Source organism: Balaenoptera ricei, chromosome 1, assembly GCF_028023285.1.
Source record: "Balaenoptera ricei isolate mBalRic1 chromosome 1, mBalRic1.hap2, whole genome shotgun sequence".
Lineage (NCBI taxonomy): Eukaryota > Metazoa > Chordata > Mammalia > Artiodactyla > Balaenopteridae > Balaenoptera > Balaenoptera ricei.
Genome location: NC_082639.1, coordinates 44,400,327 through 44,428,193, shown reverse-complemented (window position 1 = coordinate 44,428,193; position 27,867 = coordinate 44,400,327). Strand labels below are relative to the sequence as shown.

General features: G+C 36.5%; 1 protein-coding gene across 1 annotated transcript in view; it reads right to left on the bottom strand.

Annotated features, from left to right (window-relative positions):
• Nucleotides 1–27,867, bottom strand: part of SCP2 (sterol carrier protein 2) — a 149,219-nt gene extending 121,352 nt beyond the window's left edge. The window contains exons 1-5 of the mRNA XM_059922632.1: nucleotides 27,704–27,867; nucleotides 21,703–21,760; nucleotides 18,780–18,851; nucleotides 16,336–16,467; nucleotides 14,995–15,059 (exon numbers count right to left, since the gene is read on the bottom strand). Of these exons, the coding sequence (XP_059778615.1) occupies nucleotides 14,995–15,059; nucleotides 16,336–16,467; nucleotides 18,780–18,851; nucleotides 21,703–21,760; nucleotides 27,704–27,772 (396 nt within the window). The 5' untranslated portion in view covers nucleotides 27,773–27,867. The remainder of the gene's footprint in view (nucleotides 1–14,994; nucleotides 15,060–16,335; nucleotides 16,468–18,779; nucleotides 18,852–21,702; nucleotides 21,761–27,703) is intronic.

Sequence of the window (27,867 nt, the reverse complement as noted above, 5' to 3'; positions counted from 1 at the left end):
AGGCATGCAATGAAACAGAAAAGTACAACTTGTAAAGAGTGGATTAATCAATCAATAGAAATGATATAGCTGATAGAATTAGATGGGAACATTAAAACAGTTACTATAATATACTCCATCTGTTCAAGAAGGTAGAAGAAAGCATGAACATGACAAAGAAAAATAGGGAAGATATAAAATAAATGACCCACATGAAACTTTTAGAGATAAAATATACATTGTCTGAAATGAAAAGTAAATTCAGTGGAATTAACAGCAGATTAGACAATGCAGCATAGATTGGTAAACTTGGAGAAGTAGCAAATTAAAATATGAGGAGGAAAAAAGCTAGAAAAAAATGAACAAAATCAGTGAATTATGGAACAACAATCAAGAAGCTTAGTAGATATGTAATTGGAGTCCCAGAAACAGAGAAAATGGAGAGACAAAAGTCAGAAAAAAATATTTTAAGGCATAATGGATGAAAACTTTTCAAATCTGATGAAAACTATAACTCATATATCCAAGAACCTTAACAAACCCCAAGCACAAGAAACATGATAAAACTACACCAAGGTGGGGGCTTCCCTGATGGCGCAGTGGTTGGGAGTCTGCCTGCCAATGCAGGGGACGCGGGTTCGAGCCCTGGTCTGGGAGGATCCCACATGCCGCGGAGCAGCTGGACCCGTGAACCACAATTACTGAGCCTGCGCGTCTGGAGCCTGTGCTCCGCGACAAGAGAGGCCGCGATAGTGAGACGTCTGCGCACTGCGATGAAGAGTGGCCCCCACTTGCCGCAACTGGAGAGAGCCCTCGCACAGAAACGAAGACCCAGCACAGCCATAAATAAATAAATAAATAAAATTAAAAAAAAAAAAACTACACCAAGGTATGTCATAATAAAATTGTTCAAAACCAGTGATAAAGAAAAATCTTAAAAGTAACCAAAGAAAAATACACATTAAGTATAGAGGAACAAAAGAAATAAGAATGACAGCAGACTTTAAATCAAAAACAATGAAAGCCAAAAAAAAAAAAAAGAGTGAAGCTAAACTAGAATTCTGTACTCACCAAATATATCTTTCAAAAAAATACAGTAAAAAAAATGAAAAAAAAATAAGGTAAATAAAGACTTATTAGAACATACAAAACTGAGAAAATTCATCACCAGCAGACCAGCACTATGTGAAATGTTAAAGGAGAATCTTCAGGCAGAAGGAATATAATCCTAGATGAAAACTGGAATCAATAATATAGAAATAAAGATCACTGAAAGTGATAAACGTGTGGAGAAATATAAGGTTTTTTTCTACTTTAAGAATTCTTTTAAACATCATTGACTATTTAAAGCAAAATCAATAGCTGATGTAGGGCTTATAACATGTATAGAAGTAAAATGTGCTTCTAGGAAGAGGTAAACAAAAAAAATACTTTGTAAGGTACATGTAATACTATAGTGAACAGTTGTAACATTACTTAAAGGTGGTTTGTGAATAAGTTAAAGATGAATGTAAACCCTAAAGCAACCACTAAAAGCAAAACACCTGAGGCATAGTTAATATGCTCATAAAACAGAAAAATAAAATTATAAAAAATTCTCAATGAACAGAAAAGAAGACAAAGAGGAAAAAAGGAATAAAGATATTGAACAAAAAGAAAACGAGTAGAAAGATGGTAGATTTAAATCAGTGGTGTCCTAGTAAATGTTTAATAGGCTCATGGGGGGTGAGGGAGGTCTTATTGATAGCATTTGTCTATTTTTGTGTTGTAAATACTCCCACCATGGCCAATTTGAATCTACTAGCATGATGTCACTGAAAGCAAAGATGAGAAGAGATATGCATAATCAGATCTTGCAAGCTGGTACAAGCCGGTAGGCATCAGTTTCAGCTAACCTCTAATTTAAACCCAGCTATATCAATAACCACATTAAATGGAAAGGATATAAAAAGCCCAATTAAAAGGCAAAGATTATTATATTGTTAAAAAGCAAGACCCAACTAAATGCTGCCTAAAAATCATAATTCAAACATAAAGACAGAAATAGGTAAAAGGATGGAAAAAGATAAACAATTCTAATTCTACCCAAAAGAAAGCTGAAATGGCTATGTTAATATCAGACAAAATAGATATAACATCAAAGAACACTACAAGAGATAAATTCTTATAAGTAGCCTAAGATCCTTCAAAAGGCAGGGTCTGACAAAGGGAGTACCTGGCTGGGATCCATAAAAACTTTCACAAATGTGTTTTCAGTTTCATGATATAATACACCTCACATCACCTCACAATGATGAAGGGGTCAATTTATCAAGGACATAACAATCTTAAATGTTAATACACCTAATATGAGAGCCTCAAACTACATGAAGCAAAAACTGATAAAACTGAAAAAAAAGACAAATCCACAGATTTAGCAGCAGATTTCAATACCTCCCTCTCAATAACTGATAGAACAAGTAGACAGAAAAACCAGTAAGGATATAGAAGGCAACCAATATTATCAACCAACTTGACCTAGAATTTATAGAACACCCCACCCAACAACAGTAGAGTACACATTCTTCTCAAGTGCACAAGAATATTTACCAAAACACACCACATCTTGAGCCAAAAAACAAGTCTCAATAAATGAAAAAGCATTCACATCATACAAAGTATATTCTCTGACCACAAATAATTAAAATAGAAACAAATATCAGTAACAAAAAGGTATCTGTAAAATGCCCAAATGTTAGGAAGCTAAGCAACACACTTCTAATGTATGGGTGAGAGAAGAAATCACAATGGAAACTGCTAAATAATTTGACCTAAATGAAAATGAAATCATGACATAAAAAATTTGTGGTATGCTGCTTAAGCAGTGTTTTAAAAGAAATCTATAACATTAAATGCCCATGTTTGAAAAGATTTAAACTCAATGACCTAAGCTTCCAGCTTAATAAACTACAAAACAGAGTAAATTAAACCCAATGTAAGAATGAAATATTAAGGATCACAGCAGATATAAACAGAAAATGAGCAGAATGAAGTAGAATGGATAGAAATTAGTAGAATGAAATAGAAAAGAGAAAAAAATAGAGAAAATCAATGAAAACAAGGGCTGGTACTCTGACAAGATCAATAAGACTGGTAAACACCTTTTGTTATACTGATCATGGAAAAAATAGAGAAGACAAAGGTTACCAATATCAGAAGAAGAGAAAGGACATATCTAAAGATCCTACCTTAAGGGGATACTATGGGAATAATATGAACAAGTTTTTGTCAATAAATTCAACAATTTAGATGAAATGGACAATTCCTTAAAGGGCACAAACTGTCAAAGCCCACTCAAAAAAAAAAAAGAAATAGATAACCTGAATAGTAACATACTTACTAAAGAAACTGAACTTTAAAACCTTCCCATAAAGAAAACTACAGACCTAGATGTGCACTGGTGAATGCTACCAAACATTTAAGGAAAAAAATACCAATTATATAAACAAACTCTTCCTAAAAAAAAAAAAAAAAAAAAAAAGGAGAGAAGTGAACAATTCTCAACCATTCTATGAGGCCAGCATTATCCTGATATCAAAAGTAAATAAACATTAAAACAAAAAAGAAAACAAATCAACACCATCACAAACATATACACAAAAATCCTTTGCATAATTTTAACAAATTAAATCCAACAACATATAAAAGATAAGACATCACAACCAAGCATTTACCCCAGGAATACAGGATGGGTTAATATTCAAATATCAATCAATATAATTCACCATATTAACCAACTAAATTAAGAATAACAAACAAAATAAGGATCTCTCATAGGTACAGGAAAAGCATGTGAGAAAATTCAACATATAGTCAGGACAGAAACCCTCAGCAAACTAAGAATAGAAGGTAACTTTCTCAACCTGATAAAGAACATCTGTGAAAAACTTACAGCTAACATATTTAATAGTGAAATCTGAATGTTTTCCCCTATGATCAAAAACGAGGAAAAGATAAATGCTCTCACAACCTCTATTTCAATTTGTTGTGACAGCCCTAGCCAGTGCAATCATAAGGCAAGAAAAATAAATAAAAGGCATACAGACTGAAAAGGAAGAAATAAAACTGTCTTGTACATAGATGATATGATTGTTTATGCAGGCAATCCTACAGAATCTTAAAAAAGCCACTAGACTAGGAAGAGAGATTAGCTAGATCACAAAATACAATGTACATTTGGAAACAGGTATTAAAATACGTGCTATTTTTAATAACATAAAAAACTTGAAATACCTGGGGAAATTTTTAATAAAATATGTAAAACAGTTACACATTGAAAACTAAAAAACATTACTGAAAGAAATCAAAGACCTAAATAAAGAGAGATAAACCATTTTCATGGACTGGAACATTTAATATTGTTAAAAATGTGGCGATTCCTGTGTATTAACCTATAAATCTACTACAGGAAGCATTTTTATAGAAATTGACAAGCCAATTCTTAAAATGTATATGGAAATGCAAAGGATTAGAATAGCCAAATCAATTTTGTAAAAGAAAAACAAAGTTGGAGAATATGCATTCCAATTTGATTTCAAGGCTTATTATAAAGTTACAGTATTCAAGAAAGTAAAGTATTGGCATAAAGACTGGTCAAGGAAGAATCCAAAAAATGATCCACACTACATGGTCAACTGATTATCAGCAAAGATGTCAAGGCAGTTCAATGGGGAAAACATAATCTTTTCAACAAATGGAGCTGTATGAAATATGGGATACACATTTTTTTAAAAATTTTAAACTTTGATCTTTACTTCCTACCACTTACAAAAATAAACTTAAAATTTTCTTAAATAGGATACAAAAAGCACAATAGTAGAAAACAGACAAACTAGACTTCATCAAAATTTTAAACTTTTGCTCTTCAAAAGATACCATTTATAAAAGGAAAGGGCAAGTCCAAAGAGCTGGAGAAAATATTTGTAAAACATATTGAAAACAGTTTGTATCTATCTGGAATATATAAAGAACTCTTACAACACAGTAATAAGAAAATAACCAACTAATAATTGGGCAAAATATTCGAACAGTCATTGAATTCATCAAAGAAGATATACCAATGACAAATAAAAACATGAAATGATGCTCAACACCATTAAATATTAGGAAAATACAAATTAAATCCACAATAAGATACCACTGTACACCCACTGTGCGAAGAAAATTAAAAAGAATGATGACCACAAGAAAACTATACACCAATATCTCTTAAGAATGTATATGAAAATATCTTCAATGAAATGCTAGCAAACTGAATCAACAACACATTAAAAAACCCCATGACAAAGTGGGATTTATCCCAGGAATGCAAGGTTGGTTTAATGTCTAAAAATCAATTAATGTAATATACCATATCAATGGAATAAAGGGCAAACACCACACAATCATCTCAACAGACATAGAAAAAGCATTTGACAAAATCCTAAACAGATTCCTGATAAAAAAAAAACACTTTTAAAAAAAGATGGAGGGACTTCCCTGGTGGCACAGTGGTTAAGAATCTGCCTGCCACTGCAGGGGACACGGGTTCGATCCCTGGTCCAGGAAGATCCCACATGCTGCGGAGCAACTAAGCCCGTGCACCACAACTACTGAGCCTGTGCTCTAGAGCCTGCATGCCACAACTACTGAGCCCGTGTGCCACAACTACTGAAGCCCGTGCGGCCTAGAGCCTGTGCTCTGCAACAAGAGAAGCCACTGTAATGAGAAGCCCGCACACCGCAACGAAGAGTAGCCCCCGCTCTCCACAACTAGAGAAAGCCCACACGCAGCAACAAAGACCCAATGCAGCCAAAAATTAATTAACTAATTAATTTAAAAAAAATTTTTTTAAAGTGTGGAAAAGAAGGGAACTTCCTCAACCTGATAAAAGGCATCTACCACAGATAACATGCTTAACGGTGAAAGACTGAATGCTTCCCTCATAAAAGCAGAAACAAGATGAAATGTCTGCTCTCACCATTTCTATTCAACATTGTACTAGAAGTTCTAGCTAGGGGAATTAGGCAAGAAAATAAATAAAAAGCAACCAGATTGAAAAAAAAAAAAAGAAAAACTATCTCTATTTGTAGATGACATTATTTTGCAAATAGAAAATCCTAAGGAATCCACTAAAGTCTATTAGAATAAACAAGTTCATCAAGATTACAGGATATAAGATCAATATATAAAAATTAAATATATTTCCATACACTTGCCAAGAACAACTCAAAATGAAATTAAGAAAATAGGGACTTCCCTGGTGGTCCAGTGGCTAGGACTCCATGCTCCCAATGCAGGGGGCCCAGGTTCGATCTCTGGTCTGGGAACTAGATCCCACATGCCGCAACTAAGAGTTTGCATGCCGCAACTAAAGATTCCGCATGCCACAACCAAAGATTCCACATGCCACAACTAAAAGATCCCACATGCTGCAACTGAAAGATCCCGCATGCCGCAATGAAGATTCCGCACGTGGCAACGAAGATCCCTCATGCCACAACTAAGACCCAGCGCAGCCAAATAAATAAATATTAAAAAGAAAGAAAATAATTCCATTTACAAAAGCATCACTAAAAATAAAACACTTAGGAATAAATTTAACAAAAAAAGTGTAAAACTTACACTCAGAAAGCTATAAACATTGTTGAAAGAAATGAAAGATCTATTTTTAAATAAATGAAAAGACATTCCACGCTCATGAATGGAAGATTTCAGATGGTTAAAATGGTAGTACTCCTCAAAATGATATACAGTCAACACAATCCCTATCAGAATCTCAACTGGTTTCTTTGCAAATATTGATAAGCCAATCCCAAAGTTCATGTGGAAATTCAATGGACACAGAACAGCCAAAACAATCTGGAAAAAGAAGAATTTAGAAGACTCTTACTTCCTGATTTCAAAACTTACTAAAAAACAACAGTAACCAGGGAATTCCCTGGTGGTCCAGGGGTTAGGACTCCGTGCTTCCACTGCAGGGGGCATGGGTTTGATCCCTGGTTGGGGAACTAAAATCTCGCCTCCCACACAGTGTGGTCAAAAACAAAAAACAAAGAAACAAAAAAACAGCAACCGAAACATTGTAGTATTAACTAGCATAAGACTATATAGATCAGTGGAATAGAACTGAGAGTACAGAAATAAACTCTCACAATTAAAATCAATTTTTTAAAATATTATTTTTATTAAGTCTTTACCCTTGACAGTGTGGTCTGTTTTTTTAAAAAATATTTATTTATTTATTTACTTTATTTGGCTGCGCTGGGTCTTAGTTGCAGCATGCGGGCTCTTAGTTGCGGCATGCGAACTCTCAGTTGCAGCATGCATGTGGGATGTAGTTCCCTGACCAGGGATCGAACCCAGGCCCCCTGCTTTGGGAGCATGGAGTCTTAACCTATGGACCACCAGGGAAGTCCCAAAATCAATTTATTTTTGACAAAGGTACCAAGACAAGTAAATGGGTGTTAAGGATAGTCTTTTCAGTAAATGGTGCTGGGAAAACTGCACATCCACATGCAAAAGAATGAGGCTGGATCCCTACCTCACACTATATTTTAAAAAAAAACCTCAAAATGGAACAAAGACCTAACTGCAAAAGCTAAAACTACAGAATTCTTTCAAGAAAACATAAAAGTAAATTTTCATGACCTTGAATTTGGCAATGTTTCTTAGATACGACACCAAAAGCATAAGCAACAACAACAAAAAATAGATCAATTGAACTTCATCAAAATTTAAACTTTTATGCCTCAAAGCAGGGGTCCCCAGCCCTTGGGCTGTGGACCAGTATCAGTCCTCTGCCTGTTAGGAACCAGGCCACACAGCAGGAGGTGAGCAGTGGGCAAGTAAGCGAATCTTCATCTAATGCCCCCCATCGCTCGCATTACCGCCTGAACCACTGTTCATATTACCACCTGAACCATCACCCCACCCCAACCCCATCCGTGGAAAAACTCTTCCACGAAACCAGTCCCTGGTGCCAAAAAGGTTGGGGACCGCTGTCTTAAAGGATACTATTAAAAAAGTGAAAAGAGAAGCCACTGAATGGGAGAAAATATTTGCAAATCATCTATCTGATAAAGGACTTGTATCTAGAATATATCTCACAACTCCATAATATAGAGACAGCCTAATTTTAAAATGGGCAAAGGATCTGAGTAGACATTTCTCCAAAGATACACAAATGGCCTTTCATACATGAAAAGATATTCAACATCATTAGCCATCATGGCAATGCAACTCAAAACCACAAGGAGATACTGCTTCACACCTACTAGGATAGCTATAATAAAAAAGACAGACAATAACAAATTTTGGCAGATGTGGCAAAATTGGAACCTTCATTGCTATGGACTGAATTTTGTCCATCCCAACAGTTATGTTGAATCCTTAACCCCCAATGTTACTGTATTTGGGGGGAAAAGGGCTTTTCAGAGGTAAAGATTAAATGAGGTCATAAGGGTGGAGTCCTCCTCCTTAGGACTGAAGAAAAGGAAAAGGTAATTTGTTCTCCCTCCCTCTCTCTCTGTCTCTCTCACTCTCTCACCCCTAATAGGTGTTAATGAAACTGGCATTTGGGAAAACATTTTTTCCCCTTGGGATTTTACTGTAGTGTTTGAATTTCTTTATAATTAGCATGAATTCCTTTCTGAAAATAATAAAGTCATTAGTCTTTAAAAGAAAAAGTTCATAGCTTTTACTAAATAATATCAGTTTGAGATCTGTCACAAGGATCAAGTGCAGAAAAATACTGCTGAAGTTATGTTCATCACAGCATACTTTACAATAATAATAAAGAAAAATCTAAATGTCCAATAATAGGAGCAATCCTAAGTAAATTATAACACAGCCATGTGATAAATTGTAATGCAGACATTAAAAATTTTTTGCTTATAAATAATTTTTAACATGACATACTCAAAAAATAACGTTAAGTGAAAATGAAGTAAATCCAATTATAGATACAGCACAATCTCGACTTTTTTTGCTAAATTAGCAAATCACTAATGATGTTTGTCATTACAGATGATTATTTCTTCTTTATTTTTTCTGTATTCTTCCATTTTTTATGACTTTTACAACAAGGAAAATAAAATTTTTATTTTTTTTTATTTTTATATTTATTTGGCTGTGCCAGGTCTTAGTTACAGCACACAGGATCTTCGTCGGGGCATGCGGGATCTAGTTCCCTGACCAGGGATGGAACCCAGGTGCCCTGCATTGGGAGTGCAGAGTCTTAACCACTGGACCACCAAGGAAGTTCCAGGAAAATAAACATTTTAAAATAAGCAGCTCCTGTAAGAGTGGGCCATGAAAATGTAAGAAGTAACTATGCAAATCCTTCCAAACATATATACAAACACTCATAAAAGTTTGGCATCTGTCATTCTAAATATCTGGGGATGAAATATCTCTTTTGCTCCTTGCCCCATGTCTTAATCAGTTTGGGCTTCTATAATAGAATACCATAGACCAGGTGGATTAACCAACATATTCTCACAATTCTGAGAGCTAGGAAATCCAAGATCAAGGTGTCAGCACATCTGGCATCTGGTGAAAGCCCACTTCCTGGTTTGCAGATGGCTGTCTTCTCAATGTATCCTCACATGGCAGACAGCAGAGTGGAAACAAACTCTCTCATGTCTTTATAAGGGCACTAATCCCATCATGAGGATTCCCCCACCCTCACAACCTAATTACTTCCCAAAGGCCCCACCTCCTAATACCATCACCTTGGGAATTAGAGTTTTAACATCTGAATTTTGAGGGGATAAAAACGTTTAGTTCACTCTAGGAAGTTAAAAGCAGAGCAACAGCCCTTGTTCTCAGCTTAAAGAGATAATGAAGAGATGTCTTGGCAAAAAATAAAGAACAAGGATACACTGTTCCTCTACTTCTTTGGTAAATTTAACTCCTAATTTTCTCCTATGTTTGTCTGTGCCATGAACAGCCAATCCCAGGCTTTCCCTGATGCCTAAAGTTCAACCAAGAGCTGACTTCAGCACTCCCTCCTTGCCTGCTGCTGACCTGAGGATCGAAATCACATCAAATCACATGCTTAGATGGACCGAAAAATAAGTGGTCAGAGGCCAAATTGAGTGGCAACATTCCAGCTCTGAAGAAATTATAAAACTAACCAAAATAAATCAACTGGTAGGAAGTGCCAACAACGGGAACCACAGATCCATTTCATCTCATAAGAGCAGCAGCCTCTTAAGTCCGTTTCTTGGCTACACTCAGGTCAATAAAGAAAAAAATACTGTGTAAGCCATATATGTAATTATAAATTTTCAAGCAGCCACATTAAAAAAAAAGAAACAGGTAGAATTTATTTAAATATATTAATTTAACCCAATATATCCAAAATATTATAATTTCAAAGAAAGATTTTTTTAAAATATATATATATATTTTTAAAGTAAGAGTGGTTTTGTTTATTTATTTATTTATTTTTGGCTGCATTGGGTCTTCGTTGCTGCGTGTGGGCTTTCTCTAGTTGCAGCAAGCGGGGGCTACTCTTTGTTGGGTGTACAGGCTTCTCATTGCGGTGGCTTCTCTTGTTGAAGAGTACGGGCTTTAGGTACACAGGCTTCAGTACTTGTGGCACATGAGCTCAGTAGTTGTGGCACACGGGCCTAGTTGCTCCGTGGCATGTGGGATCTTCCCAGATCAGGGATCGAACCCATGTCCCCTGCATTGGCAGGCGGTTTCTTAACCACTGTGCCACTAGGGAAGTCCCAAAATTATTTTTTTTAATGTTTTAGTTTATTTAAACAGTATCAATTATGTGTATTGTGCTGGCACAAATATACAGAAATATTTTTAAATTGTTGAGACAGTTTACATCCTTTTTTCATATGAAATCTTTAAAATTCATGTATATTCTATGGTTCCAACACATCTCAACTTGGATGCTAAATTTTTATCAGAAATATTTGATCCAGGTAGGTAGCCACATATATTGTTTGTTGTGAATAGTATTCCCAGTGAAACAAGTATCCTTTTTAGTTCAAGGTAATAATTCTCTCTTGTATAAGAAATTATTACCTTTGTTTGCCGCATACCCATAAAAAGGGAAGTTAGGACACATGATCTGAAGGGAAAGACATAGGACAAAGATAGAAACCAAAACAGCAATGCAGGAGTGAGAAGTTAAGCCCTCTGCTATAGAGAGACACCTAGGGGCCATAAACAGAAACAGCAAGTTATTTTTGTTACATTCAAATAGATTGTTCAATCACCTGATTTTTAAATTTAGGATTCTAAATACAAAATCTTAATAAATTCAGTTACAAGTTGCTATAATTAATAAATGAATAAGGGAAGAAAAGAAGAAAAAGAGCAAGAAAAAAAGGAGAAGTGCAGATGTATATGGAAGTAGGGGGGTAGTGAAATGCCAACAAAAGTATTTCATGTCGGATAGAAATAAAAAGGAGGAAAAGACAAAGTATAAAAGAGAAATGGAGAAGAAACTCATAGTGAAAGAGAAGGGAGAAAATGATAGGTTCTCCAGGTATAGCAAAAAGTTTATTTGGATTAAAAGACCTGGTCTCAGTTGAATCATTAACTGCTAACTGGGTCCAATGTCACTGGGTAATTACTTCACTCTGGGCTTCACAGATTCACTTTACCTATAAAATATCTTCAGGACCATCTCTAGCTAAAACATTGTCTAAGTTGCTTGCCTGCCCCAGGAATCTATCCTATAGAAATAATAGCTTGAGGAGGGTGGGAGGGGGAAAAAAAAAAAAGAAAGAATGGCTTGAGAAAGTAAAGATATATGTACAAGAATGTTGACTGGAGCACTATAATAGCAAAAAAAAGAACATGTAAAACTAAAATTGAACAACCTAATCAGAAGAGCAGAAGGGACTGATTGAAAACCCTATAGCCATGTAATGGGATACTAGGCAGCTGTTAAAAATAAGGAAGTATATCAATATGTTCTAGCCAGGAAAGCTGTCCATTTGCCACGTGAAAAAGCAACATGTATAAAATCATTAATCTTCTTCATGAACATATCAGTGTTTTTTAACATTGTGAACATGTATATGCATGTATATGTGTATGAATGCTTAGTTAGATATGTCTGTATAAACTTGGAAAAAAGAAAGGACATATAGATACACTGGTTACCTCTGAAGAACAAGATTAAACAGGCAAATAAGGACTCTTAATATATATCCTTTTTAAAATTATGGGACTATGGATGAATTTTACTATTTTATAGTTTTTAATAATTTTCAAATAAAAGTTATCAAGGTACCTGCCATTAACTACGGAAGAAAAACATCTATTTTTCATGTGTCATAAATGTTAGGCACTTCTGTTAGGCAACACCTAATCATCTTACTTTGCATCTTCTCCAGTTGCCACCCTCCAATCCAGTTTTTCAAACTGTTCCCTGAACATACTATATTCACTCCAACATTCATGACTTGGCTTATGATGTTTTTCTCCAACACCCAGAAAGATCTTGTCTTCCCCGATCTTTAATTATCCTTACTTTATTTTTATCTTTATTTATTATATAGCCTGCGAGCCACAGCTACTGAAGCCCATGCACCCTAGAGCCTGCGCACAGCAACTACTGAGCCCACACGCAGCAACTACTGAAGCCCGCATGCTCTAGGGCCTGCGTGCCACAACTACTGAGCCCACATGCTGCAACTACTGAAGCCCGCATGCCTAGAGCCCATGCTCCACAACAAAAGAAGCCACCACAATAAGAAGCCCGCACACCGCAACAAAGAGTAGCCCCCACTCGCTGCAAATAGAGAGAAAGCCCCAGCACAGCGCAGCCAAAAAAAAAAGAGAGAGAAATAGATGGCAATACCATAATAGTAGGGGATTTTAATACTCCACTTTCATCAATAGATAGATCATTCAGGCAGAAAATCAATAAGGAAACACAGCCTTAAACAAGATACCAGACCAAATGGACTTAAGAGACACTTGCAGAACATTCCATCCAAAAGCAACAGAATACACATTCTTCTCAAGTACACGTGGAATATTCTCTAGGACAGATCATGTGTTAGGCCACAAACAAGTCAATAAATTTAAGATTGAAATCATAGAAGGCATCTTTTCCAACCACTGTGGTTTAAAATTAGAAAACAATTACAGGAAGAAAACTAGAAAATTCAAATACGTGGAGATTAAACAACACGCTACTGAACAACCAATATGTCAAAGAAGAAATCAAAAGAAAAATCATAAAATATCTTGAGACAAACAAAAATGGAAATACAGCATACCAAAACTTACGGGATACCACAAAAGCAGTTCTAAGATGGAAATTCATAACAATAAATGCCTACATTAAGAACAAGAAAGATCTCAAATAAACAACCTTACTTTACACCTCAAGGAACTAGAAGAAGAAGAATAACCTAAGCCTAAAATTAGTAGAAGGAAGAAAATAGCAAAGATTAGAGAGGAAATAAATGAAATAGAGATAAAAAGACTATAGAAAAGATCAATGAAACTAAAAGCTGATTTTCTGAAAAGATGAACAAAATGCCTACACCCTGTTTTCTCTTTCACCACTTCATTAATTCCAATTACACATTTATTATACCTTATCACACTATCCTCCACATAACATAACTTCCTGCCAATTTTCAATCTTTTCTCTCTCTATAGTGTATTCTAAATAATCACTTCTAGTCCAGTTTCACTAATTCTCTTTTAGTCATGCATAATCAGCTATCAAACCTATCTTTTGAATTTTTAATTTTAATTATTTCATTTTTCTTTTCTATAAATTCTATTTGGTTTTTTTTTCAATGCCTGTAATGTCCCTTTTTGCAGTTTCTTAAACCCCTGAGGTATTTCCAAGCTTGCCTTTTATTTTTTTAAACATAGCAAGCATGCCTAAAACTACATCCAATAAATCTAGTTTCTGAGGTCTGCAGAGATCACTTTTTACAGTTCCTTCTTTATCCTGGTCCTCAAATATGGTGCCTTGTTTCTTTAATGCTTGATTATCTTTAATTGCATGTCCTTGAAAGCTTGCTTGAAGAGTTCTCAAAGCGTTCTAGAAGGAAGATGCTTTCCTCCAAAAGAAAATTTGCAGTTGCTTCTGTTAAGTGCCTAGGTTAACTGGAACCAATTTAAGACTCAATTCATGGTCTGACGTTTCTTTGACCACCCAGGTAAATGAGAATTTTTGCAGCAATCCCTGTGGTTTATTAATTCTCAGTGAAAGGTTTTCTGGTTATTTTTTTCTTCTCTTTTTTTTCTCCCTTGCTCTGCTCAGTGCCAAAGCAACTCTCCCTGTAATCTACTGAAAGTGGGGAAAAGAGGACGTAGGGGAGGGGGGTAGTTTTACTTTTGTGTTCACCCTTACCAAAAATGTTTACCCCTAACCAGTTTAATGTGGAGAGTCGGTATTAAACTTCTGATCTTGGGGGAACCTGAGCTGTGACTACTTTCCTCTTCATGTAGGGGGCCATCAAAATTGAAGTTCACAGCTTCCTGATCAGCGAAGGCCTTCAAGGCAAAAACAGCTTCAAATGCTGATCTTAATTTTCCGTCATTCAGCAGCAATTCCTCTCTCTTTAGCTCTTCAGTGTCTTTAGGATATCTTGTTTTTATTCCATTCAAATATTTTAGTTGTCATTAGTAGGAGAAATGATTCAAAAACTTGGCTTGCCATTACCAAAAACAGAAGACCCAAACCTTATTAACACTCTTCAGTTTGTTGAACGGAAATAATTTTTCAATGAATGAATGAATGACTTTCAAATTAAACAGACATGTCACCCTCAGATTCAATCATCTAACCTGTCTGAACATCAGTTTCACAAAATAAAGGGGTTGAACAAAATTATCTCTATGATTCTTTATTGTCTAAAATAGCAGGATCTATTGCATATATATATGCAATGTCACCTTTCAGCTTTTGCAAGCTCCATTTATGGTAGTCAGATGGGCAAAGTTTTCTCATAGTATTACAACAATTCCAAAATAAAAATAAATGAGACTCACTGTTAATCCAAGGGGTCCCTTTTCCATCTTCTCAAACCCAAGAGCCAAGACACAATCTGCCAGACCTTGAAAGAAAATGTAATTAGTTTGAAAAATTAAATTTCCAGACACCCAACAAAATATCATTAAATACTTCAATTTAAATAAGCATGCCAATTTATACAAAATGTAAAAACATGGTATAATCCTATAAAATTTTTAATAAGTGAAAAATTACAGAGAAAATTCTTATATGCTTCTAAATAAGAGGAAAAATTAATAAAGTATATAATTCTTTCTTTGATTCTCAGTGTTAATAAGACTTTTGATTAATGTGGAAATATGTTCCAGTGAAGAACAAATATAAATAGCTAATTTTCAATTTTTAAACATTAAGTAAAATTTTTAAAAATTTTAAAGTATCTTGATCAAAATCTCAACAGAATTATTTTTGGAGGGAGGGGGCACCTAAAAATGACATTAAAGTTCAACTAAACAGCAAAACAAGCAGAATTGCCAAAATTTTTCCTAAAAAAAAAAGAAAAAAAAATAACAACATAGGGGGCACAAGGGATACTAGTATTATCCAATAGTGAGACATTATAAAGCTCCAACAATTAAAACACCAAAGAGTAGAGCAATAATCAACAATCAATCAGAAGAAAGAACAGAGGGCCTAATAAAAGAGCTTAGAATATTTGGAAATATAGACTATGATATATATCCGAGAGAACTGAAAACATATGGCCACAAAAAAAATTGTACACAAGTGTTTACAGCAACATTATTCATAACAGCCAAAAAGTAGAAACAACTCAATGTCCATCAACATGTAAATGGATAAACAAAATGTGGTGTATCCATACAATGAATTATTAATTGGCCACAAAAAAGAATGAAGTACTGATACATGCTACAACATGGATGAACTGTGAAAATATTATGCTAAGTGAAAGAAGCCACAAAAGGCCATATATCATATGATTCCATTTATATAATGTTCAGAATAGGTAAATACATAGAGACAGAAAGTAGCTTAGTGGTTGCCAGGGGCTGCTGGGAGATGGAAATGGGAAGTGACTGCTAATGGGCACCACTTTCTTTTTGGGGTGATAAAAATGTTCTAAGATTAGATAGTGGTGATAGTTGCATAAACCTGTAAATATACTAAAAAACACTGAATTGTAAACTTTAAAAGGGTGAATTTTATGCTATATAAAGTACCTCTCAATATAACTGTTATTTGTTTAAAAAGAAATACATTATAAAGCAATCCCTCTGATGGTCGTATGGAGAAATAATAAAAGGAGGGCAATAACCCCACATCTATTTAAGTTCACTAGACAAATAGGCACTTCTCACCACCCTGAATCAGTTGCCGGGCCATAAACAAAGCAGTTGAACCAGTAGAACAGTTATTGTTTACGTTGATGATAGGAATTCCAGTCAGTCCCAAACTGTGATAGATAGCCCTCTGGCCACAGGTAGAGTCACCTATATATAAAAAAAAAAAAAAAAAAAAAATTTATATATGCAGCATGAGAATTATGGAGCTGCAAAGCAACATAATACTACATTATGGTTTTTCCAGTGCTATGTCTTTGTCTAACATACAACATGGGCAGAAAAATAAATATACTATTGACATCTTACTCAGAAACAGTTTTAGCATGAAGCATCATTTACTCTGCAAATATAAAAATTCTCAAAACACAGAGTATATATGCACTTTCTTTACACAATACAGAGGTAGGAAAGTAGAAACATGACCAAGTAATAGCAAACAATTCAATCTGGCTAGGGCTACATGATAGGCAGCAATATTTCATGTATACTGTCAGATATAAATCTTTTAAAACTAAACTAATTAATTAAAAGGCCATGATTTTTCTCTTCATGTAAAATTTCATAACTTCAAAAAGTTAAAAGATTCTGCATGCCAGGGTATTCCAGAGGAATGTAATCCAAGTAAAAACACATTTGACTCCCTTTCCCAAGGAACATGTCCACCAAGGCAGACATGCTGGAGCAGTGTGATGGAAACACCTGAAGATACAGACTCTCCAGAAGTCTTCAGGGAAAACAGTAAGGTTCAGGACCTCCCTTTCATAAATACATTGTGCATCTCTTTGAACTAATAAATTTCCCTTCAAGAATTCTCTTGATATCTTGAAATCTCAAAGAAATAATCATAGATATAAATAAAGATTCATCTACAGTAATGCTTACTATAGCCTTTTATAGTAACTAGAAATTAGAAATAATTTAAAATGTCCAAGAATAGGGTATCATTCCTACTGCTAAATAAACTGTAGTAAATCCCCAAGACTAGAATATCATGAGATAATTTAAAATGCTGTAAAAAGACTGGGAACATTCTAAATGTCCATTAAAAGGGGACAGATTAAATAAATCATGATAAATCTATTCAATGGAACACTATGCTATCATTAAAAGAGACCAAGAAAGCTCCTTATGAAACAATTTGGAATAGTCACCAAGAACTACTAAGTTAAAAAGAGCAAAATATAGGGACTTCCCTGGTGGTCCAGTGGTTAAGACTCCACGCTCCCAATGCAGGGGGGCCTGGGTTCAATCCCTGGTCAGGGAACTAGATCCTGCATGCCGCAACTAAAAGATCCCACATGCCACAACTAAGATCCTGCACACGGCAACTAAGACCCAGTGCAGCCAAATAAATAAATAAATATTTTTTTTTAAAAAAGCAAAATACAAAATAATGTGTATATTATCCTACCATGTGTGTAACAAAAGAAAGGGGGAGGGGGTAGTTATACAACCACATATACTTATTTTTATATGGATAAATTACCTATGAAAAGATACACTAGAAATTAGTGAAATTGCACTACTATACATAAAATAGATAAGCAACAAGGATTTACTGTATAACACAGGGAACAATATTCAACGTCTTGTAATAACCTATAATGGAAAATAATCTGAAAAATATATATATATAACTGAATCACTTTCCTGTATACCTGAAACTAACACAATATTGTAAATCAAATATACTTCAATAAAAAAAAAGAAACTAGTAAAATTGGTTGTCTAAGGAAAAGGAATCATGAGACAGGGAGACAGGAATAAGAGTGAGACTTTCCACTACATAAACATCTACCTTTTGTATTTTTGTACCATGTAAATATTTAATCTATTCCAGAAAAAAAAAATTGAAAAATATTAATGATGAAATGAAAGAAGACTGAATAACATGGGAAATATTGAATACAATAAAATGAGAAAAGCAGGTTACCAAAAAGTATGTAACTAGGACCTAAATTGAAGAGAAAATTATGTGTACATACGTATTCACACACATTCATACTCACTGAAGGACCTACACCAAAAAAGTAATGGTAATAATCTCTGGATAATGAGATTACAGGTGACTTATTTTTTCTTGTGCTTTTCTGTGTTCCCTTTTTTTAATTACAATAGTATACATACATCATTATTCTAATTAGAAAAAAATCTTAATGAAAAAATTTTATTAGACACAAAAAATCAATAAATACAAATTTTAAGACAACAAAGAACAAAAAGATAAAAAGTGTTTTAATTTAATAAAAAGTGTACTGTTTTGGCAGTACAATAATGGCAAAATATATATATATATATATATATATATATATATACTAAACTAGCCTGACACATAAGGGAAATCTAGGAATGATGAGAATAAGACCCTGAACTCTGAGTTTTGAGGGTTAAATTCACAAATTCCTCTGCATTGTTTATGTAGTTGCTGTAATTTTTAGAATATATAGTTTACTACGTACCATAAACATAGCCAATACATGCCTGTTCTACTGCAGAATAAGGGATCTGTGCATCCGCTAAAGCCTTCTGGCCTATAAAAACAAAAAAAATTATCACATAGCACTTTAAGTGAGTAAAAATAAGTTTAGAGTTTTCCCAGATTAAATCTACCTCTAGTTAGTCTATGTTCAATTCAAATGACAAATCCTTCATCAAATCATCTCAGACTTTCAGAAGTTATCTTACCTTTCAAAAGTTATCATTTCTTCCTCTAAGCTATTGTAACACTTTTTCATACCGCCTTTTTGATATTTAATATTTCCTATTCTAACTGTACACCTAACTATAAATATCAATATATTAAATCCCAATAGTCTTAAAGCTCCTTAATGTCAAGGTGTGTTATTCATCTCTGTGGCTCTATCATACATCTAGAAGACAAAATAGGATAGAATGTTATTGTTGAGGAGCGGGAGTGTGGGGGCACTCATAGGGTCATCTTACAAAGCCAGGATCAAGAGATGACCCTGTCTATGGAACAAGAAATGAAGCTTTAAGGATGCTATCCAAAGGTACAGAAATGACCAATGGAGGAACTGAGAAAAACTATGAAAATAAACTAGGAAGAGGAGAGTGGAAGCTAGAGATAAGGTGTAACCTAAATCCTCATCTATCATAGTGAGAAGCAAACAGACGTCTAAAACTGATAAATCAAAAACTGGAATAAGTGTGGTGGAACAAATATTTAGAGACACGGAGATAATCACCAGAAGAACTAAAGCCAAAACCGTTAAAAGAAGTTGCCTGCTGGGGAAGAGGCCTGGGAAGTATAAGCCATCTATGTGTGTGTGTGTGTGTGTGTGTGTGTTTTAACCATATGAATGTATTACTTTGAAGTTTTTTATAACTGAAGAAGATATATGATTGATTATGGGATTGGTTTAGTCAGACTAGTTATCTTTTCCCGCTTAATGTATGAGCAAAAAAATTAATGTTTTACTTATAATAATGTTGATGAGATTATGTTTAAAAGAGCATTCTCATATGCTGCTACTGAAACTAATAATATAAACAGTCTGAAAAATAATCTGACAAGAGTCTTAAAACTGTTTATGTTCATTGTTCCAGTGAGTCTACTTCTAGGCTTTGTCCTCAACAATAACTAGAGATCAGAACAAATATCTGTGTTCAGCAAGATGTTTACTATAATTCTTCTAAAATATCAAAAAGTTGTGAAGCAAATATCCAACAAAAATTATGGCATAAAAATATAATGAAATATGCAAAAACTAATTTTTTCCAGTTTTAAGTGGAGAAATGTTTATAATAATGTTTTTAAAAATCAGGATACAAAACTACATATAGAATATGATCCCAGATAGCCACAGAAAAAAAACATTAAAATAGAATACACCAAGGGAATGTAAACTGATCTAGCCACTATGGAGAACAGTATGGAGGCTCCTTAAAAAACTAAAAATAGAATTACCATATGATCCAGCAATCCCACTACTGGGCATATATCCAGAGAAAACCACAATTCAAAAAGACACATGCGGGCTTCCCTGGTGGCGCAGTGGTTGAGAATCTGCCTGCCAGCGCAGGGGACACAGGTTCGAGCCCTGGTCTGGGAAGATCCCACATGCCGCAGAGCAACTAGGCCTGTGAGCCACAATTACTGAGCCTGCGCGTCTGGAGCCTGTGCTCCGCAACAAGAGAGGCCGCGATAGTGAGAGGCCCGCGCACCGCGATGAAGAGTGGCCCCCACTTGCCGCAACTGGAGAAAGCCCTCGCACAGAAACGAAGACCCAACACACCCATAAAGAAAGAAAGAAAGAAAGAAAGAAAGAAAGAAAGAAAGAAAGAAAGGAAGAAAGGAAGAAAGAAAAAAGACACATGCACCCCAATGTTCATTGCAGCACTATTTACAATAGCCAGGTCATGGAAGCAACCTAAATGCCCATCGACAGACGAATGGATAAAGAAGATGTGGTACATATATACAATGGAATATTACTCAGCCATAAAAAGGAACGAAACTGGGTCATTTGTTGAGACGTGGATGGATCTAGAGACTGTCATACAGAGTGAAGTAAGTCAGAAAGAGAAAAACAAATATCGTATATTAATGCATATATGTGGAACCTAGAAAAATGGTACAGATGAACCGGTTTGCAGGGCAGAAATTGAGACACAGATTTAGAGAACAAACGTATGGACAGCAAGCGGGGAAAGCCGCCGGGGGGTGGGGATGGTGGTGTGATGAATTGGGCGATTGGGATTGACATGTATACACTGATGTGTATAAAATTGATGACTAATAAGAACCTGCTGTATAAAAAAATAAATAAAATAAAATTTAAAAATTAAAAAAAAAGAAAACCAATTTAGAAAAATAAAAATAAAAAAATAATAAAAATTAAAAAAAAACATTAAATGAACAGTGTGTACCTGGAAAATCAGCATCAGTTAATCAAATCTCATGAACCTTCCTTTTGGGGGACAGAGATTTCTGATTCCCTGTATAGTAATATCTAAATACTGAGTTGAATGATGGAGTTCAAATGAAACCTAATTTATGAACACTGAGTGCACTAGGTACTTGTAGAGACAAGCAGTGTCTAATTAAAAACCACAGTAACCCTTTTTGGGTTGCTGGCAACAAGCTGGCAAGAATAGGAGGAAGCGGAAGGCTTCCTAGGAGGAGGACTGTACCTGAACAACTTCATGGGACCACCAAGCTCCCAAGGTCTCCATGAGTGGGAAGCCTGTGTTTCCCAGCACTCCCTTAAAACTGCTGATACCTAAGCTTAGACTGCTTGGCCCTGAAATTAAAACATCTCCTTTGACCCAGCTTCCTGTTAAGGTTGCAAGGCTGCTCCACAATCAAGACAGACCACACAATAAACTACAATGTTCAAAGATCTGAATGTCCTTTATTACCTGCTTCCTTTGCCAAGTCAGGGTAGTCTCTTGAATTCTCAACTCCGGGCTTTGTGAACTAGAAATATAGAAGGAGATAATAAATAGAAACAAATATAGTTAGATTTTTTTCACAACAGAGAACTGCAGAAATTCATTCGTCTATTCACTTAAACAAAAACATATTGAGCACCTATCGTGTTTCTGGACTCTGATAATAAATAATATACAGTTCGTACCCTCCGGGAGCTTACCATCTAATGGAAAACAGGCAATTACACCACAGTGTCATAAGTACAGAATGATTTGGGAGAGACAATTACCCAGCTTTGGAGGACTACAAAGGCTTCCCAGAGGAACTGACGTTTAAATTAAGTCTTTAAGGATGAGTAGGAGTTAGCCAAGTGAAAGAAAAGGAAATTCTAGAGCAAAGATCTGGAAATGACAGAATATAACAATTTTACATGCAAACAATTTTATACTGCAGAGGCTGAAACACGTGATTTGAAATGGCAAGTGATAAGGACAGAAAAATTACTTAGGACCAAACGATGATAATTACTAATATTTATTGGGCACTTACTGTTGTTACTCACTGTACTAAGCACTTCACATGTATTAACTTGTTTAATCCTCACAACAACCCTCAGAGGTAGGTACTATTCTTATCACCATTTTAAGATAAGAAAACAAGGGCAGAGATTAAGTCACTTGCCCAAGGATACACAGCTAATAATTAGTGGAGCTGAAACTTCAACCTGGTTCTAGAGCCAATTCACAAGTGACCTTATATGCCCTCCTATGACACCTGGGCTTTATCCTGAAGACAGTGGATTTTTAAAAAAAAAAAAAAAAACAAAGACTGAAATAAACAATGAGATACACTACAACACCAAACACTGACAGGATGTGGAGCAGCAGGAACTCTCATTCATTGCTGGTGGAATGCAAAATGGTATTGCCACTGTGGAAGACAGTTTGGCAGTTTCTTACAAAACTAAACATCCTCTTAACATAAGATCCAGCAGTTGCGCTCCTTGGTATTTACCAAATGAGTTTAAAACTTATGCTCACACAAAAACCTGCACACGGATATTTATAGTAGCTTTATTTATTTATTATTTTTAAAATTTATTTATTTATTTATTTATTTATTTTTGGTTGCATTGGGTCTTCATTGCTGCATGTGGGCTTTCTCTAGTTGCGGCGAGCAGGGGCTACTCTTCCTTGCGGTGCATGGGCTTCTCATTGCGGTGGCGTGTCTTTGTTGTGCAGCACAGCCTCTAGGCGCACGGGCTTCAGTAGTTGTGGCATGCAGGCTCAGTAGTTGTGGCTCGTGGGCTCTAGAGCTCAGGCTCAGTAGTTGTGGCGCACAGGCTTAGTTGCTCCACAGCATGTGGAATCTTCCCAGACCAGGGCTCGAACCCATGTCCCCTGCATTGGCAGGCGGATTCTTAACCACTGCACCACCAGGGAAGCCCTAGAGTAGCTTTATTTATAATTGCCAAATTTGGAAGCAACCAAGATGTCTTTAGCAGGTGAAAGGTTAAATAAACTGTAGTAAAACCAGACAATGGAATATTATTCAGCACTAAAATGATATGAGCTACCAAATCACAGAAAGACATGGAGGAACTTTAAATGTATATTACTAAGTGAAGAAGCCAATCTGAAACGGCTACATATTGTCTGATTCCAACTACATGACATTCTGGAAAAGGCAAAACTATGGAGACAGTAAAAAAAAAAATTAGTTGTTGTCAGGGACTGAGGGGAGGGAGGGATGAAGAGGCAGAGCAAGAGGATTTCAGGGCAGTGAAAGTATTCTGTATGATGATGTAATGTATACGTGTCACCACATATGTGTCTAAATCCATAGAATATACAACACCAAGTGTGAACCCTAATGCAAACTATGGACTTTGAGTGATAATTATGTGTCAATGCAGGTTCACTGACTGTAACATATGTGCCACTCTAATGCTGATTATTGATAGTGGGCCAGGCTTTCGGCGGGGTCGGGGGCAGTGAGCATGTAGGAACCCTCTGTACTTTCTGCTCAATTTTGCTGTGAACCTAAAACTGCTTTGAAAAATAAAGCCCTACTTTAAAAAGACAGAGAGAGAGAGACTGGGCCGAGAAGACGTGCACGTTAGATCATTCTAAATGCAATGTTGAGAAATGAATGAACGGAGCAAGGCTGGAGGCAGTAAGACCAAGTGGCATAATTCTGAAATAGCCCAAGTGAGAGTTAACTAAGATAGCAGCAGAAAGAATGGAAAGAAGCAGAGAGACCTGAGAAGCATAAGTGAAGTAAAATCTACCAAATACAGTGATCAATTAGATAAGATGGAGTGGTCTGCTAGTCAGAGGTTGTGCTAACGAGAATTGGCTTTCAAAAATTTTTTAACTGCAAACCACAATAACATACAACATGACCCAGTAGACACATATTGAAGCAAAATTTTCATGAAATACTTATCCTTGTTATATTGATACAGTATTTTCGATTCTATTTCAATTTTTTTAATGCTAGAGGCAACCTTCTAAACAGACATCACTACCCCTGCAATGGATCACAAAACCCAGTTTGAAACACTGTATAGATACTAGACTTAAATGCCACTTCTGAATTAGAGAATCCTTCATAATTCCCTAATTCAGCAGCCCCAAATTACCTATTTCCCCTGTAGTTACTCTTCAGTTCACTAATTACAATCAGAGCATGTAGTACAGAGAGCACTTACTATAAGGAGAGAGTACTGTGCTACTAGGCTCCACCAAGTAATACCTATTAATAACCACATTATCATCCAGGTAGTGAAATGACTGCACTTTCTCATTTCTTACTGAAATCAAGGCAGTTTTTAAAAGATTAGTCAAGCAAATAAACAAATACAACATTACTCCTTCAAAATGAAAAGCATGTTTAGGTGGAAACTACCAAATGTCCATTGACAATAAATTGGATATATTATGGAATGTTCACACAATGGACTATGTTACATCAATGAGAATGAACAATCTATAACTACACATAAAATTAAGGATGAATCCCAGAAACATAATGTTGAATGAAAAAGCCAAAATTATCTATGATATTAAAGGTCAGAAGTCAGAAGGATAATGGTAACCCTTTGCAGGCAAGGAGTCAGTGACTGGAAGAAGGCAGAGAGTAATTTCTGAGGTGCTGGTAATGTTCTGTTTATATTTGTTTTTTAGTTTTTATTTTTTTAATCAAAGAAATGCAAAAAATAAATATAAAATAAAAATAAAAACCTACCTCAAGGCCTATAATAAAAACAGCAATCTTGTTCCACTACTCTCCACCCGCTAGTCTTACTTGCTCCCAAAACATCCATTTTCAATTCCTTTAGATATTTCTTCTTTTATAAAATGCCATGTTTCTAAATATTCTTATACTATTATTTCTTTACCAATTTAAGATGTGTCCCTCAAGGCTAATTGTAAACCAGGATGTACATTTTGGAAGTCTTGCTATAGACTGAATGTCTGTGTCCTCTCAAAATTCATATATTGATATCTAACTCACAAATCTAATTCTTCATTTTTGGAAGTGGGGCCTTTGGGAAGTCATGCAGATGGAGCCCTCAGGAATGGGATTAGTGCTCTATAAAAAAGAGCCCAGAGAGTTCCCTTGCCCCTTCTGCCACAGACAGCTGTCTATGAACCAGAGAGCAGGGCCTCACCATGCACCAAATCTGCCTGTGCCTTGATCTTGAACTTCCCAGCCTCCAGAACTGTGAGAAATAAATATTTCTTGTTTAAGCCACCCAGTCTAAGGCATTGCTGTTATACAGCCCTAACAGACTAAGACAGACCAGTTCTTGAAGATAGCCAGAATTTAAATTGATGAAAAGAGGGCATATCAGGAGGTAGGCAGCATAAGCAAAGGGACTCGGCCTGCTGTCAGCCAGGTAGTAGTTGTGATTTAGTTGTGTTAAAACCTCTTGACATGCATCATGAGAATTCTAATTTACCATAGGAATTAACTTCCTACACTGATAATAAAACCTCACTAGGAGAACTTCAAGTTGTCTAGGAATTCAGCTATTCAAATTAAGAACCACAACCAGTTGAGATCTACCAACAGAGCCTAAAGTATTATCTGCTAAATTTCTCCCTCTTCATTAAACCCTCCCCCAAGTTCCAAAAGATCAAACCCAGAGAGAAGTGCACTGGCCTAGTAAGCACATCAATAAAGCTGCTCTCCATAGTCCCAACCTCTTCCCTGAAGATTGTAACTAACACCTCCCACACCTCCACCTCCCAACTTGAGGAAAAATAAATACATCTCCTACTTCCCAAAGCTCAGTGCTTTTCTATATAGCCAATATAACCAGACATTTAACAGCCAGTGGTGGAGGATCTGACTGTATTTATACCATACTTTAAAAGGTTTTACTGTCCACCTATACCAGAAGTCCCCTTTCCCATGAAACAACAGATGATCTCCAAGTATCTGCTTCATAACGTATTAGCTGACTTTTCTACTTACATGTCTTGATTGCTTTGTGTACTCTCAGCCCACTGGGTAAGATAAAACAAGTTTAAGGCTGTTTTCTCAGAAAGAGAACTTCCCCTAGGAACTCTCTTTCATAAAGCATATCCATTTAATATTGTTCAACTAACATTCACTGAGGTCTTCAGGCACAAGGCATTTTCAAGGTGCTAGAGGTACAGCAATGAATTAGACATGGTACTCACCTTGGAGGAGCTTACGTGCAAAAGAAGAATATAGACATAAAAACAATTTCAGGACAAAATAGTAAGTACTAAGTTAACATGTGGGAAAGTCAGGAGGATCAGAGGAGGCTTCTTGGAGAAGGTCTGAATTGATCTTTTAAAAATGCAAATAAGGGCCTCCCTGGTGGCGCAGTGGTTAAGAATCTGCCTGCCAGTGCAGGGCACATGGGTTCGAGCCCTGGTCCGGGAAGACCCCACATGCCACGGAGCAACTAAGCCCGTGCACCATAACTACTGAGCCTGTGCTCTAGAGCCCGCAAGCCACAACTACTGAGCCCACGTGCCACAACTACTGAAGCCCGTGCAGCTAGAGCCCGTGCTCCGCAACGAGAAGCCACCGCCGTGAGAAGCCCGCGCACAACAACGAAGAGTAGCCCCTGCTCGCCGCAACTAGAGAAAAGCCCGCGTGCAGCAACGAAGACCCAACGCAGCCAAAAGTAAATAAATTAATTAAAAAAAAATAAAAATGCAAATAAGTTAACCAGTGAAGACAAACGGTCTTAAGTAGTGGGGAAAACAGAAAGCAAAGCAACAGAGGCATAAAAATGCTTGGGGTGAAACTAAAAGCAGTTTGGCATCACTAGAGCACAGAGGTGGTGAGGATGTCAATAAGTGAGACTGCAGGAGTCTCTGGCCTCCTGAGTACCAAGAAGAGTACCACTTGAGGAACAACAAAGGTCGGAGGATCCAGAAAACCTGCCACCTGTGCCCAGACGCTGACATCACTAATGATTCTCCTCCTCATCTACACTGGAACTGTCCCTGAGAAGGGATCCTACAAGGAGTATTCCTGGAAGTGCAGAGCTGGCGACATTCACGACCTGCTTTCCTTTCGGGTGTGAGGCGGACCTTGCCTCCGTCAGAGGTCCACACATCTTAGGATTCCACCCAGATTCAAAGGGGGTGCGGACTTTGGGTCATCTTAGGGCGTCCTTCACAAACTGCGCCCCAGGGAGAAAAGGAAAAAAGGAGGAAGATATGGCCGCTGGAACAACCCTGCGATATTACGATCCCGCAAACAGACCCTACATCACAACCCACCCGCCACTCTGATGCCCCCAGGGCCAAGAAGCCAAGCTGGGCGGTGGGATGCCCCGGGCGCCCTCCGGGTAGGAAGGACAGACCGACGCACAGCCCCAAATCTGATTCTCACCCCCCCACACCCCCGGTTCCCGGTCACCTCGAATCTCCCCAGGCCTCACCCAGACAGAGCAGAGCAGGGAGCCCGCCTCCGGGGACCCACGGCTCTGTTTACCTTGGTCATCCCAACGCCCACCACAAACACCCGGTTCCGGAGCGGAGACTGTGAGATGTCCACATGCATGGCTCGGACACTTCTGGGCACGGGAACCGCAGCTAACGTAGGAACGACTGGCCTAACGCGCCCACAGGCCTATTGAAACCTCTGCTGCGCCGGAG